Source organism: Chinchilla lanigera, unplaced genomic scaffold (assembly GCF_000276665.1).
Source record: "Chinchilla lanigera isolate Chin_1 unplaced genomic scaffold, ChiLan1.0 scaffold00050, whole genome shotgun sequence".
In the NCBI taxonomy this organism is placed as follows: Eukaryota; Metazoa; Chordata; class Mammalia; order Rodentia; family Chinchillidae; genus Chinchilla; species Chinchilla lanigera.
Window position 1 is genome coordinate 17,889,576 of NW_004955451.1, and position 17,622 is coordinate 17,907,197.

A 17,622-nucleotide genomic window follows, 5' to 3' on the forward strand; every position below is an offset into this window, starting at 1 on the left:
CCCCCGGACGCCCCTGGTGGACCGGGCGCAGAGACCGGCCTAGGTGAGTGGCGCAGACGCCCGCCCCCGTCCCTCCCCTATCCCGTCCCCGGGGGTCCCTATCCCGCGACCAGGTCCCGGTCCGCCCGCCCGCCGCAGCTCGCCCGCCCTTCCCAGGCTTGAAGGCCAAGAAGCCGATCCAGACCAAGTTCCGGATGCCGCTGCTGAACTGGGTGGCCCTGAAGCCCAGTCAGATCACGGGCACCGTCTTCACCGAGCTCAACGACGAGAAGGTGCTGCAGGTGAGCGGCCGCCACAGGGCGGTGGATCCTCGCGGCGGTGGCGCGCGTGGGCGCCGCAGCGCGGGTCTGAGCTCGCGCGGCCCCTCTGCCGGGCGGCACAGCTCTCCGAAGGTTTGGGGGTGGAAGCCGGGTCCGTGGCTGGGTCCTCCTCCTCCCGCTCTTTCTTGTGCTGCTTCTCCCGGCTCCCAGGAGTCTTAGAGTGCTGGTCACGCAGGGTTGCTGGCTGGTCTTCGCCGGCGGCTGTGAGGGACAGGCTGGTGGCTTTGAGCACAGTGACGGCCAAAAGGCCTAGGCCCAGCCTCGCCCCCTTCTCTCCGCAGGAGCTGGACATGAGTGACTTCGAGGAACAGTTCAAGACCAAGTCGCAGGGCCCCAGCCTGGACCTCAGCGCCCTCAAGGGCAGGGCCGCACAGAAGGGCCCTAGCCAGGCCACGCTCATCGAGGCCAACCGGGCCAAGAACCTGGCTATTACCTTGCGCAAGGGCAGCCTGGGCACCGACCGCATCTGCCAGGCCATCGAGATGTGAGTGCGGCGGCTAGCTCTGTTTCCAGACTGGGATGACCCCTCCTCCCTGCCTCCTTGCCCAGTGGTTGGCAGCGGGCTGAAGGCTGCACAGCTGGGCATCTGGCACCCCCTTAGCCAGAACCCACTCCTGCCTTTGTTGTCTGAGCATTGATGATCTGCCCATCACGAGAGGAGCAGGGTTGTGAGGTCTTCTCTGCCCCCACAGGTATGACCTGCAGGTTCTGGGCCTGGACTTCTTGGAGCTGCTGACCCGCTTCCTGCCCACGGAGTACGAGCGCAGCCTCATTGCCCGCTTCGAGCGGGAGCAGCGGCCGCTGGAGGAGCTGTCGGAGGAGGACCGCTTCATGCTGCGCTTCAGCCGCATCCCGCGCCTGCCTGAGCGCATGGCCACGCTCACCTTCCTGGGCAGCTTCCCCGACACAGCGCAGCTGCTCATGCCGGTGCCATGCGGGCAGTGGTGGGGCCTGGTGGCTGGGTGGCCGGGTGGCCAGGGGGAGAGGACTCCCACTCACCTTCCCTCCCTTTCCCCAGCAACTGCACGCCATCATCGCGGCCTCCATGTCCATCAAATCCTCCGACAAACTCCGCCAGATTCTGGAGGTGAGCGCCCTGCAGGGGGTCAGGCGGTGGCCACTCTGCCTGTCCTGGGGAGTGGCAGGGACCAGGCCCTGCACACCCAGGGTGCAGCAGAGAGAAGGCTACCACTTGTGACACTGGAGCACCTGACGCCCGGCCTGGGGGTGCTGCGCCAGTAGAGGTCAAGGGACAGTGGAGATGTTGATTTTTGTTTTTTGGAGATTGAACTTGGGGCCTTGTCTTTAAAAAACAAAAATCAACATTTCCACTGTCCCCTGAACTTCGGGTCTTTGGGCATGAGCTATGTTTTCAGCCTTTTAAAATTTTTTTTATCTTGAGACAGAGTCTTGGTAAGTTCCTAAACTACCCAGGCTGGGCTCTTACTGTCAACTCTGCTGCCTCAGCTTCCCAGAGTGCTGGGGTGACAGGTGTGCATCAGTACACCTGGCTAGAGGTGGCTGTTGGAAGGGCAGGGACCTCACAGCTTGGGAGGGAGGGGACGTTAATTCTGGTTTCGGCCAGCATTGACAGAACTGGGTGTGCCACCATGCCAACCCTGCATACCCACAGGACGCAAAACGTGTCAGGGAGTGAGGGGCCCGCTCTGCACGGTGGGGTTGAGTGTGCAGGAGTTGCTGTCCCTGTGCACCCTGCTTTTTCGCGGGCTCCTCCAGCCCCGGTGCCTGCTGATCTCACCCTGGCCCTCGCAGATCGTCCTGGCCTTTGGGAACTACATGAACAGCAGCAAGCGAGGGGCGGCCTACGGCTTCCGGCTGCAGAGCCTGGATGCAGTGAGGAGGGGCCTGGCCTGGGGAGGGGGCGGCCGTGCGGCCTGGGGAGGGGGCGGCTGTGGCTGGGGGCTGATGCATTCCTCACACAGCTGCTGGAGATGAAGTCCACGGACCGAAAGCAGACGCTGCTGCACTACTTGGTGAAAGTCATTGCCGAGAAGTACCCGCAGCTGTCTGGTTTCCACAGCGAGCTGCACTTCCTGGACAAGGCGGGCGCAGGTAGTGGGCTCGGGTCTTTGGCGGGCAGGGCTCAGTCCGGGGGCCCTGGAGTGTCATGGTTTGGGAGAAACTGGGTGCCCTAGGGTGCCACTGGGAAGAGCTGCCTCGACTCCACGCTGTCCCCCAGTGTCTCTGGACAGCGTCCTGGCCGACGTGCGCAGCCTGCAGCAGGGCCTGGAGCTGGCGCGGCGAGAGTTCACACGGCAGGACGACTGCACGGTGCTCAAGGAGTTCCTGAGGGCCAGCTCGCCCACCATGGACAAGCTGCTGGCCGACAGCAAGACGGCCCAGGTGGGAGCCGGCACGGGGAGCAGGAGGCGGGGTTGCGGCCACACCTGGGGTGCAGCAGGAGTTTGGGGGCCACCCTGATGGGGGGTGGTGACCTGCATCCAGCGAGCACTGGGCAGCCAGGCCAGCAGGCCCTAGTTGGTGGCTGACGGCTGGGCTTGCAGGAGGCCTATGACTCTGTGGTGGAGTACTTCGGAGAGAACCCCAAGACCACATCCCCCTCCATGTTCTTCTCCCTCTTCAGCCGCTTCACCAAAGCCTATAAGGTGTGTGGGGGTCTGAGGGCGGCAGGGCGGGGGCGGTGCTGCAGCTGGCCCTGGGCAGGGGCTGTGGGACAGGCAGGGCGCTGGCCTCACCGGTGGCCCTGCCTCTAGGGAGCAGAGCAGGAGGTGGAGCAGTGGAAGAAGGCAGCAGCTGCCCAGGAGGCGGGCATGGACACCTCCGGCCGGGGAGAGCCCCCTGCACCCAAGGTAGGCACCAAGGCAGGCAGTGAGGTAGTGCGGCACCCTCCCTGCCCTGACTGTGGGGAGGAGCTGAGACAGGAGCCCTGGGTGAGGGGCAGAGGTGTGGGGTGCTGATCCTGGGGCCCGCCCCAAGTCTCCACACAGGGCACGGCGCCAGCAGATGGACCTCATCTCAGAGCTGAAGCGGAAGCAGCAGAAGGAGCCGCTTATCTACGAGAGTGACCGTGATGGTGCCATCGAGGACATCCTCACAGGTGGGGCCTGCAGCCGTCCCAGCCTCCGGTGCTGGGCTGTGCTCTCCTCCACAGGGTTCTGGCTGTCTCACTGCTTCCTATTTCCGCCTGTTTTTCTGTTCTTGTTTCTGTCTGTGCCTCATCCCTCAGTGCTCAAGACAGTGCCCTTCACGGCCCGTACGGGCAAGCGGACATCCCGGCTCCTCTGTGAGGCCAGCCTGGGGGAGGAGCTGCCCCTATAGCCCAGGTACCCCTGCCCTGGGAGCAGAGTCTGAGCCTGTCCTGGCCAGTGTGTGCGGGACACACTGGGTTGGCCAACTTTGCAGCAGCCTCCCATGTGCATGCGGCCTGGTCCTTGTGGGTGACCCTGGCCTAGTGCCTCTCCAAGCGGCTCCTGAGCCTGTCTTCCCTGCTCCAGATTTGCGGAACCAGCCCTACATCCGCGCGGACACAGGTCGCCGCAGCGCCCGCCGGCGCCCCCTGGCGCCCACCCTGCAAGTAGCCACCGACCTGGCCTTGTAGCTGCCTGGTGGCAGGTGGATGCTGGGGCCCGGGCGCTCGAGGACAGCTGTGACCCCGCATGTTTCAAGAACCTGGGCCCTGAGACAGCCATACTTGGTGGGAGCCTGGCTTGTGACCTGTGAGGCCACCTTGCCGGCCTGGGCCTCGGCCCCAGGACTCTCCCTGAGCCTTATTTTTATACGAGAGTAATAAAGATGTTTGCAGAAGACTCGCGTCATCTTTGCCTGCTCTTCCTCTGTCATAGTGTCCCTGTGTGGGGTCCCCTGGGCCCCCTGCCCAGCTCCCTGGCTGCCTCCCTCCACAAGGCTCTGTCCCATTTCCTGGGTTTTGCTCCCACTCTGCCCGCCCACTGGTGCCGCTGCATCTGTGCTCCCACCTCCGCACCCTCTGCCTGGCCCTCATCCTAGTCCCTGTCCTCAGTGCGGGGTGGGAGGGCTGGAGCCGGGAGAGGTAGGCGAGCCGGCCCCGGACAGAGTGGCCTCTCTTCCGTTTCGGGGACCCACACAGGATGGGAACCCTCTTGTGTTTGGCCTGGGACTCAGGAGAGTGACCCAGAACGCAGGGTTCCAGTCTGGGTCTGCAGGGTGTTAGGGTCCTGGTGCGGAAGAGTGTATGCCCCAGTCCTTCTGGGGAGCTGGAGACAGCCCTCCCCGAGATGTGGGACACCAACCCTGGCCAATGAACCACTTTAGACAGCATCTCGAAGCACAGCGTGTGCAGGTTGCAGGTCACAGATATGCTGGGGACGCCCTATTGCACCAGCCCTGCCCGTCACACAGTGGGGACATCCCACTCCGTCACCTGGGCAGAGTGCCTGCCCCAGAGAAAGGCCACCCTGCACATATCTCGGGGCCATGTGGTGTTGCACAACCCCCAGCTGCCAGGGTGGTGGGTGGAGCCTGCTCTGGGGGGAGCCTTAATCCGGGAGGATTCACTCAGTGGCAGTGTTCAGGCCATGGGATAAGGGTAGGCTTTCTGGAAGAGGAAGCTTTAAAAAAAATAGGACACTTGTCATCTCACCTACTGGGAAGGCTGAGGCAGGAGGATTGCAAGTTCCAGGTCAGCCTGGACAACTTAGACCCTCTAAAAAAATAGTAAGGACTGGGGATGCAGTGCAGTGGGGAACTCTTGTCTCTTGTGAGGCCCTGGGCTCCATCCAGAATGGTAGGCAAAAACCAAAAAGCACCGCAGCTCTCATGGGCATCAGGACGGTGCTTGGAGGTGGCCGAGGACGGAGGTGGGGGAAGACGCAGGGGAGGGGTGGGAACCAGGCCCAGTCTGCCTTCAAAGAGCCTCACCCCCGCTGGTGGGGCAGCTGGAAGCTTGTGATTTGCAGGGCACTTCCTGCCGTCTGTGTCCATGGCTTGCAGACCTGGACGCTAAAGGTTGACGTGCCGCAGCATGGTGAGCCCTACGTGGGATCTGGGAACCTGGGCACGGGGGTCCAGTCCTCAGGGCAGCAGTGGCTGCTTGCGAGTCCCAGCTGGCAGCCTGCTCTGAGCCCCCGGCCGGGTGGTAGCAGGTCCTGAGAGCCCCTGGTCATGTAGAAAGTGACCACTGAGCGGGCTCTGACAAGTCAGGACAGGCTGTTTGGGGAGCGGGGACCCCTTCGCCTGTATGCGGTGCGTCTGGGAACTGACTCTTTCCTTCTTCCTTTCCTCTTTTCCATCCTGTCCACTTACCCACGCTCTACACACCTTTGTTCACCCTTCGCTCTGGTACCGGGCTGCACTTCCTGGTGTTTACCCAAATGAGGGAAGCGTGAACCATGCGAAAACCTGCAACCTGCAACCAGGTGTTCACGGCACCTTTATTCTCAGTCGCCCACACTTGGAACATCCAAGGTAACTTCAGTGGGTGAACGGATAAATGACCCACGGCACATCTGGGCAGTGGCTGAGAGGCAGTGAGCTACCCTGCCACGAAACGGCCTGGAGGAAGCTGAACTGAACACTCCTAAGTGAAAGAAGCCAACTTGAAAAGCTCATTCTGGAAAAAACAAAACCACAGCAGAGGTGTTGGGGGCAGGCAGGGTCGCCAGGACAGCAGGGCCTTTCTGTGTGACACTGCAGTGGCAGACGCTGGCCACTGTACCACTTGTCAGAGCCGGCAGGCAGCTGGGGCTGGGGCTGGGGCTGGGGCCATCCGTGCTGGTCACTGTACCTCTGAAGCAGGAGGCTGTGTGGGCAGGACTAGGAGTTTTACTCTGCACTTTGAGCTCAGTTTTGCTGTGCACTTAACACTGCCCTAAAAAATAAAATTTATTAAATAACAACATGCCATCCAGACAGTCCAGAGAGCCCAGTGTCTCTTGGCCAGGCTTCTAGGCCACCAGGCAGGCCTCTCCTGCTGGTGCCCCTCAGCTCCCTGCCCTCTGCCCTCTACCCCAGCCCTGTCTGAGCCCAGCTTCCAGGCCCTGGTCCCTCCTGTGCCTCTCCCAGCTCCTGAGACGCATGAAGCTGAGCACCTGAGGCCCACAGTTGGTCCAAAGCCCACCAGGGCCCTGTGGCCCATCCCCTTCCCCGCCCCTCTGCACCCTCCCCACGCCACGCCCCCTAGGGCTGGACAACCCCACGCGGCCTTCCCCAGGAGCCACAGGCGGCCTGTGCATTTGCATGTCTTGTGTGCATGACTTTGGTGGACATGCGAGTGCCCTGGCGAGTGTGCCGTGTGCTTCCTGTGTGTGTGTGGGTGTCTCTGTGAAGGCTGACGGGGTGCACGTGTGTGGGTTCCAGGAGGACAGGCACCGTTACACATGGGCTCTTCCTGGTTGTAGAGACTGAACCTAGCACCTTGCACTGAGTGACATCCCCAGCCCTTTTTATTTATTTTAAGACAGGGTCTCACTAAGAGGCCCAGGCTGGCTTTCAACTTGCAGTCTTCCTGCCTCAGCCTCCCAGACAGCTGGGATGGGCTTCTTCCCTGCATTTTGGGTACCTCTGGCTCAAGGCTTTCCCCTTGGAGGACCGTTCGCCAGACCTCAGTCTTCCCTCCTCCAAGCCCTCCCATCAGGCCTTTCCCACAGAGGGACAGGAAGGACACCCTTCAGACTCGCTGGCTAGTGAGTGTATCCCTGGCTTTGGGCCTAAGAAGCTGAAGGCTCAGAGAGGCTCTGCGGCCCCCCAGGCATGTCCAAGCCCAGAGATCTGGCTAGGTGGCTACAAAGGGACTGCCCCGGGAGTGAGCAGGTGAGACGCATGGCCAGGAGCAGTGTGGGCCGGCAGCTGACAAGGGGTGTCGTCCCAGGGCTCACTGCTCAGGAGCATCACACAGAGGGTGGAGCTGGGCCAGCACTGGAGGCTTTACTGTTTCTGGTAGTCACTTCTCCAGGGTAGAGGAGGACGACATCTTAAAATGGATTTTCAGCAATAATGGATTCCCTTTCTTGGTCCCCTGCACCGAGCTGCAAGACAGAGAGAGTACTGCTAGGCTGCCTTGAGGGCTGGGGGTGGGGCCCTGGGAGATGAGGGCTCCTGCTCCCCACACCTCCCCTCCTGTGTCTTTGTCATGGGCACTGAGCGCCCCATTCCTTCCACTCCCAGAGGTGCCCTGACCCCGCAGGGCAGACACCGGCAGAGCAGAGCCTTCCTGACCTGTCCTGTGGCCACTCTCCTAGCTCCCTACCCTGGCCCCACACAGGGAGCAGCCCTCTAGCCCCAGGCCTCTGAGGCTGCCTGTGCCTCAGTCCTGCACCTCTGTTTCCTGGAATCTTGTTTCCACGGGCTCTGTGAGGTCACTGAGGCTGGGGCGACATGTGCATCCCCTGCCACCCTCACCCACAGCGGCCCGGCCTGAGGCTGCTGCACTCACTCTTCGTTGGCTCCCTGCAGCTGGGGGGACTCGGCTCCGGTCTGGAGAAACTTCACTTTCCCTTCGATGGTGGCACTCTGGAGCCCTTGGGTGCTGAAGTCCAGGTAAGAGAAAAGCTGATGCTTGTCTTCCTGACCCCCAGCTTTTGGTGGCTTCTCCAGCAGCTCTTCCTTGTCCAAGGTGGGCTGGGTGGGCCTAGGTGAAGGCTCCACAGCCCCCTGGGATGGAGCTTTGCTCTTATGTCCCAAGCTGGGCAGGTCCATGCAGCTGGAGGAGGCCACGGCTAGGGCTGTTGCAAAGTGGACCACCTCTACCAGCCCGATGGTTTGCGGCTGAGGTCCTGGCGGTGGCTGGAGGCCTGGCGGTGGCTGGGGGCCTGGTGGTGGCTGGGGGCCTGGCGGTGGCCGGGGGCCTGGCGGTGGCCGGGGGCCTGGCGGTGGCCGGGGGCCTGGCGGTGGCCGGGGGCCTGGCGGTGGCTGGGGGCTTGTGGCTGTGAGAGCTGGGCAGGCGCTGGGGCCCGTGGGCTGCTTCTCTGACACCGGCCCCAGGCGCCTGGTGCTCTTTGTGCTGCCTTGATTGCCCTGCCTGCCCGTCGCCCTCTGCAGACTGTGGTCTGACGCCTGCACAAGCTTGTCGGCCCAGAACAGATGCTTGGAGGTCTGGGTACAGCAGCTCTTGGGGGACACTGGGGCCTTCTCCCTGACACACTGGTGCCTGGGGGCCGCTGGCCGCAGGGAGCTTTCATGGCACAGTACCAGGGTGGTCACCTTCCAGCAGTTGTCCTGGGCAGGCTCGGGCTCGGGCTCGGGCTCAGACTCGGGCTCGGGCTCGGGCTCGGGCTCGGGCTGGGGCCAGGGAGCTGGGCGCGGTGACGGCTCCCTCTCCAGGCTCTCCAGCTCAGGGACTGAGTCTGGATCCGGCTCCTGAGCTAGCAATTCCGTCTCCAGCTGGAAGGTTTCAGCTAAATGCTATGGGGGCTGAGCTGGGTACCCCACCCAGGCCTTGTGGTGCCCCTCCCACACCTAGTGTCCCTTTAGGAGCCCTCTCTGGGAGGTGGTATGGGCAGGGGTCCACACTGGTATGGCCCGAGGGTTCCTGGAATGGTCAGGAGCAGGAACCACGGGCTCCATGGGGCTCCCTGCCTGCTACTGCCCCAGGAGAGGTGACCCCAAAACTCACCGCAGTCCTGTCTCCCTCTTGTGCCACCTGGGGGTGGAAGCTGCAGTGGATGAAGTCGATCCTGAGGTAGAGGACTCTGGGTGGGTGTGGCCCCACAGGCAGTGGTTTAGGGCAGGAGGGCCCTTGCTTCACGCAGGGCTGGTGAGACGGCCTGGCTCCCCACTGCCACAGGAGCTCTAGGGGCTGTTCCTTTTTTATTTGTGGAACCTGGTGCCTCTACTGCTAGGCTAGTGCTGACCACTGTACCACATCCCAGCCCATTCTTGAGCTTCACAGAGCTCAGGACCCGCTGTGGAGCTGGACAGCTCTTCCCTAGCTGCTGAGCTGGGTGCAGGGGCAAAGCTGAGGCCTGGCACCTCCGTCCAGCCCTGGGGGAGCTGGTGAATGGGAAGTGGCAACACCGCCTCCTCCCCAGCTGCCACTCCTGGCTGGAGGGATCCAGAGAGCTGACCAGGAGGTGCAAGTGGAGATGCCCTGTTCCCTGGTCTCCGTGCTTGGGTGTGGTGACCCCACTCCTGCCAGGTGAATGCCACCCCACCTCAGACAGGGCTCCCACGCAGGTTTCTGCTGTACCTGCACCCTGACCCCTTCTCACGTCAGGGGCAGAGGCAGAGACAGAGGCTGGGGACCAGCACCCGGGCCTGGGGAGCTCTGGAAACAGGCAAGATGGAGGAGGCCCTAGGTGTGGGGTGTAGGGTGCTGGGTCCGGTGGGGCGGGGCCCTGTGGTGAGGGGTTCGTTCTCACTGGGGCTCCAGGACCTCCACTGCCTCCTTGCCACAGCAGGGGAACACGCCGCCACCTGGTGGGAGAAGGAGGTGAGGGCCCAGCTGCCTCCACCTCTTCCCCTCCCCGCGCTGTGGTTCTTGCCCGGCCCTTGGCTGGCGCCTGTCCTGCTCCCACAACCATTCCACCCACATGCCCTTTTGGCCTCCTCGGGCCTCTGGGGTCTGCTGTCACCATGCCCTAAGTTGACTCCACAGCCCACCCTCCCACTGACGGAGGGCACAGTGTCCGGCCCAGAATGACCATACCCCTCCGACAGCATCCGCAGGGCTTAACGGCTGCCAAAGTGACCTGCACACAGGCTGCAGAGCCCTGGCCCTAACTGCCAACTGTGGAGCACAGCGAGAGACTCATCGCAGCTCTTGGGGCTGGAAGAATAACCTGAAGTTGACCTGACCTGGGGCCTGACTGCACCTGACATAGGAGTGGTCTGACGTGGATTCAAGTGACACTCTGTGATATATATCAAATAATTTTTTTTTTTTTTTGGCTTTTTTCTGGTACCAAGAATTGAACTCAGGACCTTGTGCTTGCCAGGCAGGTGCTGTGCTGCTGAGCTAAATCCCCAGCCCCCTATATCAAATAATTTCAATTTTCAGTTGTGTGTATACAGAAACATATTAGTCTTGTTCCCATGCTAAAATAGTAGTTCTAGTAGCCTTTTTTGGAGGGGGTCAAAATTAGGGTGTGTGGAGATACATCCCTAGTCTCTTTATTTTTTTTGTCTTTTTGAGACAGGGTCTCACTATGCAGTTCAGGATGGCCTTGAGCTCACTTTGTAGCCCAGGCTAGTCTTGAAGTCACAACGATCCTCCTGCCTCAGCCTCCTGAGTGCTGGGATTATAGGCGTGCACCACTACACCTAGCCTCTATTTTTTTTTTTTTGAGAGCATCCTGTTGGGTTGGTTAGGCTGCCCTCAACCTCCTGAGTAGCTGGGTTACAGGTGTGCACCACTGTGGCTGGCTCTGGTAACTTTTACAAGAATATAAACCACATAGCACCCTCTGCACAGACTTCCCAGTCTGGACTCTCCTCTCTGTCTTGCTTGATTGCATTGGGAACCTCCTCCATACAACGGTGACTAGGAGGGATGGCACATCTTTGCTGTGTGGGCAAGTATTTCACCACTAAGCATGATGTTAGCGGTAGGTTTTTTTTTTTTTTTTTTTTTTCATAGATGCCTTTTATCAGGCTGAGGAAATTCTTTCCTGGTTTGCTTGGATTGTGTCTAGGGATGCAGGATTTTGTTCAGTACCCTCCCCCTTTTTTTGCATTTATTGACATAATAATTTTTAAAAAACTATTCTGTTAACATACTGTATTTGTCATATATGTTACAATACATTAATGTATGGGCTAAATGGTTTCTCTTACTGTTGTATCAGTCTTGCCTTACTAGGGGTAAACCAGATATCCTTTCTTATACTATGTAATCTGGTCACATTTTTTGGTTGTAGGGACTTCACATTGAGCTACATTTCCAGTCCTTTAAAAAATTGTTTTACGGGCCCAGGGATATAGCTCAGTGGCAAGGAGCCTGCCTGGCAAGTGCAAGGTCCTGAGTTCAATTCCTGGTACCAAACAAAACAAAAAAAAGAAACCAACTAAAAAAAAAAAATATTTTGAGACAGGGTCTTGCTAAGTTGCTAAATTACCCAGGCTGGGTTCAAACTTGTGATCCTCTTGTCCCAGGCTCCCAGAGTTCTGGGATGACAGGTGTGTACTTCCATGCCAGGCTTCGTTAATTTTTTTGGATTTTTTGCATATATATTTATGAGGTCCATTGGTGTCTAATTTTCTTTGCTTGTAATGAGCTTTTCAGATATTGATATGAGTAATGCTGGTTTCATAGAATGACTTGAAAGTATTTTCTCTTCAATTATATAATTTTTCTGCAAGTGAAGGTTTTGAACTTGAGCCTGGAGATATGGGATGATTGTCAGTTATATATTTAAATTTAAGAGCTAGGTAGAGCTAGGCATTGATAGCACATTCTTGCAATCTTGGCATTTTTCTTTCCTTCTTTTTTTGTACGGGGAATCAAACACAAGGCCTTGCGTTTGCCAGGCAGGCGCTGTGCTGCCGAGCTACATCCCCGGCCCTCCAAGCACTTTTCAAGGCTGAGGCTGGCAAGTTTGAACTCAGCCTGGGTGATTTAGTGACTCTTGTCTCAAAATTTTACATATATATAAATATATATCTGGAATCTAGCTTAGGGTGAAGGCCCTGGGCTCAATACTGAGTACTGATCAAAACCTGCCCCCCAAAATCTAGATACAGGGCTGTTTTTTGGCTATTCTTTTTTAGTGTGGTAATATATATATAACCAAGTTGACAATTTTTAATGTTTTTCTCCTTTTATTTATGTACTTAACTGTGGGGGCTGAGCCCAGGGCCTTGTGTGTGCTCAGCCATGCTCTATACTGAGCTGTATTCCAGCCCCATTTTAACCATATGTGAGTGTACAGTTTGGGACAGTAGGTCCAGTCACGGCTGCACAGCTGTTGCCACCACCCAGCTCCAGAACTGCTCTATTCTTTTTTTGTTTGTTATTTGAGATGGTCTTCCTATGCAGTTCAGATTGGCCTTGAACTCACTGTATAGCACAGGCTGGCCTCAAACTCAGTGATCCTCCTGCCTCAGCCTCCCGCATGCTGGGATTACAGATGTGCGCCACCATGCCCAGCAAGAATTGCTCTATTCTTGAGTGAGGTTTTGGAATTTGTATCTTTTAAGGAATTGGTCCATTTTATATAAACTGTCAAATTGATTGACATAAGTTATTCATGGTGTTCCCATATTACCCATTTTGTATTTGTAAAATCTGTAGTGATATTATTCCTTTTGTTCCTGATGACTTTTACCCTCTTTATCTTTGGTTAGGGATTTTCCAGCTTTAGTGATCATAAAGAACCAGCCTTTTTGTTATGGTTTAGATACAATGTTCCCTAAAAGTCTAACATCCAGAGGTGGGGCCTGGCCAGAAGAGTGGTCACTGAGGACATGATTTTATTTTTTTGTTTTTGAGACAAAGTCTCACTATGCAGCCAGGCTGGCCTTGAATTTACTATGTAGCTGAGGCTGGCCTTAAACTCAGTGATCCTCCTGCCTCAGCCTCCCAAGTGCTGTGTGCCACCACACCCAAGCACTGAGGACATGGCTTGGAGTGTATTCTGATCTTGGCTCCTGCCCTCTCTCTGCTTCTGGGCCACCGTGCAGTGAGAAGCTCTCTCCTGCCATGCCGTTCCACCTTGGAGCCAGCTGACCGTGGACGAAACCCACTGCAACTGTGAGCCGAAATCTCTCCTCCTTTAAGTTGTGGTTAAGTCAGGCATTTTATACTAGCGAGGAGAAAGTGACAACATGGAAAATGGTACCATGAAAGGGGGTCCCTGATGTGACTGTACCTGACTTCATGGTTTAGCAGCCTCTGGAACAGGTGCGCAGAAAGAGTTTGGAAAGGTTGGAGGTGTAGGTTAGAGCAGCCCTGCAATGTTGTGAGCACAGCCTAATGGGAGACTCTGGTCAGGGCGCAGAATGCTGATACAAAGGCAGACAGTAAAGGCCAGGCTCAGGTTCATGAGGGTTCAGCTGGGAACAAGGACGCCATTGGCAACTGGACTAAAGGCCATGCATGTTATGCTTAGGGAGAAAATCTGTCTACATTTTACCCATGTCCCTAGACCGTGAGAGAGATGAAGGAGGCAGACTAATTAATCTGGCAGAAGAAATTTCAAGCAGCCTAACTTTCAGACTGTGTCATGGATACTGCTGGGCGCTTCTAGTCAGATTTCTTTTTTTTCTTTCTTTTGGTCTTTTTGAGACAGGGTCTTCCTACACAGTTCAGGCTGGCCTTGAGCTCACTTTGTAGCCCAGGCTGGTCTCAAACTCGCAACGATCCTCCTGCCTCAGCTTCCCCGAGTGCTGGGATTTCAGGCATGCGCCACCATGCCCAGTTTTAGTCAGATTTATAGCAGTAGCAAAGAGCAAAACTGAATGATTTCAAAAACTGGCAGTTTTACCAGAAAGGAAGTGTCTGCCAAGTTGGGGCAATGGAGAGCTTGGTTGCTGAAAAGATTAGCATTAAAGATAAACTAGGTGGGCTGGGTATGGTGGTGCATGCCTGTAATCCTAGCACTCAGGAGGCTGAGGCAGGAGGATCACTGCAAGTTTGAGGCCAGCCTGGGGTACAAAGTCTGTTTAAGGCCAGCCTGAACAGCATAGTGAAACCCTGTATCAAAAAGACAAAAAACAAAACAAAACAAAACAAAACAAAACAAACACAACTCAGGTACTCTGTACAGGGGCAAGAAAAAAGACGCCTTGAGGGCATCTCAGATATTAGCAAGACCCCACACATTGCAGGTTCAAGGGAGAAAAAGTATAAACTTTCATTTGAGAACAGAATCCCTGGATTGCCTGTTCATTCAGGACTGCCTAGGGGAGTGTATCCCCAAATTCAGCGGTCCAGGCAGTCATGGCCAAAGGGGGCCCAGCCTCTATGAAAAAAGTATGGAAGAAAAGAGTTTTGACAAATAGAATTGGAAAATAAAGCACAGAGAATACGCCTAGGAGTGGAATCAAAATATCAAGATAATGTGAAAGAAAAGGACCAACAGGAGATCCAGTTATGAATTCTAAAATGAGATCCAGCAAGAAAACATGAAAAAAATAAAAATTTTTCTGAGCTGAATGGAGGATGTCATTGCCTTAAAAGAGCTCAATGAATGCTGAACACCACTTGCTTGAATAGTCTGGGCACTGGGCACACACCTGTAATCCAGCACTTGGGAGGCTGAGGCAGGAGGATTGCTGTGAGTTCAAGGCCAGCCTGGGGTACATGATGAGTTCAAGATTGCACGAATGAACAGGCAATCCAGGGACTCTGTTCTCAAATGAAATTTTATACTTTTTCTCCCTTGAACCTGCAATGTGTGGGGTCTTGCTAATATCTGAGATGCCCTCAAGGCGTCTTTTTTCTTGCCCCTGTACAGAGTACCTGAGTTGTGTTTTGTTCAGCCTGAATTACATAGTGAGACCCTGTCTCTGTCTAAAAAAAAAAAAAGAAAGGGAGGCTGAGGCAGGAGGATTGCTGTGAGTTCAAGGCCAGCCTGGGGTACCTGATGAGTTCAAGGCCAGCTTGAATTACATAGTGAGACCCTGCCTCTGTCTAAAAAAAAAAAAAAAAAAAAAAAAAAAAAAGGGAAGTCCATTACATCAAGAACAAAGAAAGCCTGAATATTTCAAAAGAGGAAAACCCAATGATCCACATGGGGAGGAAAATCATACTGGCAGAAGAATTAGCAATGAGTGCCTTTAAAATTGAGGAGAATACATTTTACCTCAGATTTTTATACCTAGCCAAACTGTCACTTCAGACATGGAAAGACAGAGAAAAAGTATTTCTCTTTCTTTAAGAAATTGAAATTATGTGTTAAAGCAAAATGATTGTGTGACCCAAGGAACCAAGAAGGGTGCGGTTTGCCCTCCCAGCAAGGGTCAGCCCCACATGGGAGCTGCAGAGAGGCTGAGGGCCAGTTCACACGGAGGCAGGAGGGTGGAGGGTTCAGGCAGTAAGTCTGAAGGAGGAGAACATGATGAAATACTTGACCAGGAGAATTACTTGCAGAAACACTACGATAACAGCAAAGGGCTTAAGAACAGCAATGAGAAGCTCTGGGAGAGGCAAAACGCCGCCTAGGAGAGAAAAAGTTAGTGCAGCAGCTCTCCTGGCTCTGCAGTGAGCAACAGTCACAGTAAATCAGAACTTGTGGGCTGGGACACAGCTCAGGGGCACAAGCGCCTGCCTGGCAAGGGCAAGATCCTGAGTTTAATTCCTGATACCAAAAAAAATTGGAACTTGTACATGAACTTTCAGCTTTTAGAGTCAGTACACACACAGTATTTGGGAAACATGACTGTGATCACAGGACAATGTAAATGTTACCAATCTTGGTATTAACAACTAAAAATGTGGGTTAGAATTTTGGGGAGGAAGCAAGCAAGCAGGAAAGCCGAAGAGAAAGACAGAAAGCGAGGGACACTAAAACATTACCTTACTGTTAACGTGGGTGAAAAATAAAAATCTAACTGCATCCAGCTAACCAAGGGCCAGCAGGCTGAAACTGGCGGTGGTGGGGACAGCGGTGGCACTCGCACCCGGGGCAAGCCTGTGGGCGCGGAGATGAGGGCGCCGAGGCAGAGCCCTTGTTCCAGGGAGCACCTGGCGCTGTGAGGAGCGGCTGGGCTGTGGGGGGCCCTGCTGGTCGCCAAAGGACCCGCTCAATGCTCTCCAGCTTGGCCGGAAGTGCGGAGCCTCAGCTCAGGCGAGGCTCTGCAGTGGGGCTCCACTGGGAGAGGAGCAGACCGGCCCGCCCCCATGCTGCTTTCCAGCCTGTTTCCTGTCCTCATTCCTGCTCAGCCCCAGACCCAGCCTCCAGCTGCCGCCTGCACCTTCCTCCTCAAGGTGACTGGGACTGGGGAAGCACCCTGCGCCATGTGCTGCCCCCATGCTCCCATGTCCTGTTGCGATGATGAGGGTTCAAACGTCCCCAGAGGCCTTTGGACCCACCCATGACACTAGGTGATGGGCTGCTCGTGAGGTGGCTCCAGACCTCCTGCCGCACCCTAACTCTAACCCTTTGGGGGCAAGTGAGGGGCTCACTTTACATCTCTGTCTAGCAGGGCATCTGGCCCAAGGTGGGTGCTCAGCAAATGTCTTTTCAGAGAAACAAAATTCCTATCCTTATTCCACCAAACTCTGGGGTTTATCCTACATTTCCTTGTTTTTTAAATTTTGAGAGGGTCTCACTAAGTTGCTTGGGCTGGGCTTGAACTTGCGACCCTCCTGCTTCAGCCTCCCAGAGTGCTGGGCATGCACCACCACGGGCTTTACATTTTTCACCTCTACTTCCTGTGCATTCAGACCAGCAGGGCAACATGGCTGCCGGGGCCGAGGGTCTCCCTTGCCAGCCCCTTGCCCAGCTGAGCCTCCACCCTCACTGAGACTAGAAAGCCGAGTGTGTGTGCCGCCTCACTCTCACAGCCTCCCGACCTTCCCAGCTGCGATGCTGGTCTCGGATGCAGCTCTTTGCCACCTGCCTGCTTCTCTGTCTCCCAGCACCGCAGCGCATCCAAACCGGGGCCTCCCTCCTTCCGGGCACTGTGGGGCTCCGACCCGTCTGAGAGGAGGCAGTGTGCTGCTGCCCAGCATGCCTGGCTGGCGCCAAGCCCTCAAGGGGCTGTGCTGTCTGAAAGGCTCAGGCCTCCAGCCAGTCTTGGCAGCCACGCCTGCCTCTGGCCAGGCCAGCTCCAGGCGGCCTCAGAGGTGCTGCGTGGTGCTGCTTCTGCCTCCTTTGTTCCCTTGGCCTCCTGCTGCCTTCTCTGACTGAGCTCAGACCCTTCTGTGCCTCCGTGTCTGTGTTTCTCAGAGCCGGAAAACAATACCCTACGCCCCTGAAAGTCTGACTCAAATGTGTTTCCTCTTCTGCAAACCGAGCTGTCCAACCTATGTCTGGACTGGGCTTAGCCCACCCGAGTCGGCCTGGGAGCGCAGAAGCGGTTCAAAGCGCCTGTGAGCTTTGAGCAGGGCTACGAGGCTCTCTGGTGGTCGCGGTACCTCACATATTTAACACTGGCTCAAGTCCTTCTGAGAGACGGTCCCCAGGAAAAGCCCTTTCAGTGGTGCCCTGACGTCCGTCTGGGAAGCGACGGCCCCGGCGCAGAGGCGCAAACCCACTCGCACACGAGCACGGAAAACACGAGGACGAAACTCCTTCCCGTGAGCTCCAAGCACCAAAAAGCACGACCGGCAGCGACTTTCCAGGATTATCTGCCGTTTGCGACAATCCCCAAGTTGTTTCCAGGGCACAAGACGCTGTCTTCGCGCAGAGGACCCGAGAACGCGCCGCGGAACTTAGCCGGGGGCGAGCACGCGCACGGCGCGCAC

The 17,622-nt window shown here is 56.4% G+C and overlaps 2 protein-coding genes across 2 annotated transcripts in view; one reads left to right on the forward strand and one right to left on the reverse strand.

Annotated features, from left to right (window-relative positions):
- The window catches only part of Fmnl1 (formin-like 1), a gene marked incomplete at its 5' end in the record, with an annotated part of 17,667 nt that extends 13,559 nt beyond the window's left edge, over window positions 1–4,108 (forward strand). The window contains 7 exon segments of the mRNA XM_013519160.1: window positions 2,109–2,174; window positions 2,264–2,393; window positions 2,521–2,684; window positions 2,846–2,947; window positions 3,056–3,151; window positions 3,279–3,399; window positions 3,797–4,108. Coding sequence (XP_013374614.1) covers window positions 2,109–2,174; window positions 2,264–2,393; window positions 2,521–2,684; window positions 2,846–2,947; window positions 3,056–3,151; window positions 3,279–3,399; window positions 3,797–3,900 — 783 coding nt within the window.
- A 3,069-nt stretch (window positions 4,109–7,177) lies between these two features.
- Window positions 7,178–17,622, reverse strand: part of Spata32 (spermatogenesis associated 32) — a 10,948-nt gene continuing 503 nt past the window's right edge. Inside the window, exons 2-5 of the mRNA XM_005394574.2 lie at window positions 9,635–9,689; window positions 8,890–8,950; window positions 7,711–8,657; window positions 7,178–7,303 (exon numbers count right to left, since the gene is read on the reverse strand). Coding sequence (XP_005394631.1) covers window positions 7,219–7,303; window positions 7,711–8,657; window positions 8,890–8,950; window positions 9,635–9,689 — 1,148 coding nt within the window. The 3' untranslated portion in view covers window positions 7,178–7,218. The remainder of the gene's footprint in view (window positions 7,304–7,710; window positions 8,658–8,889; window positions 8,951–9,634; window positions 9,690–17,622) is intronic.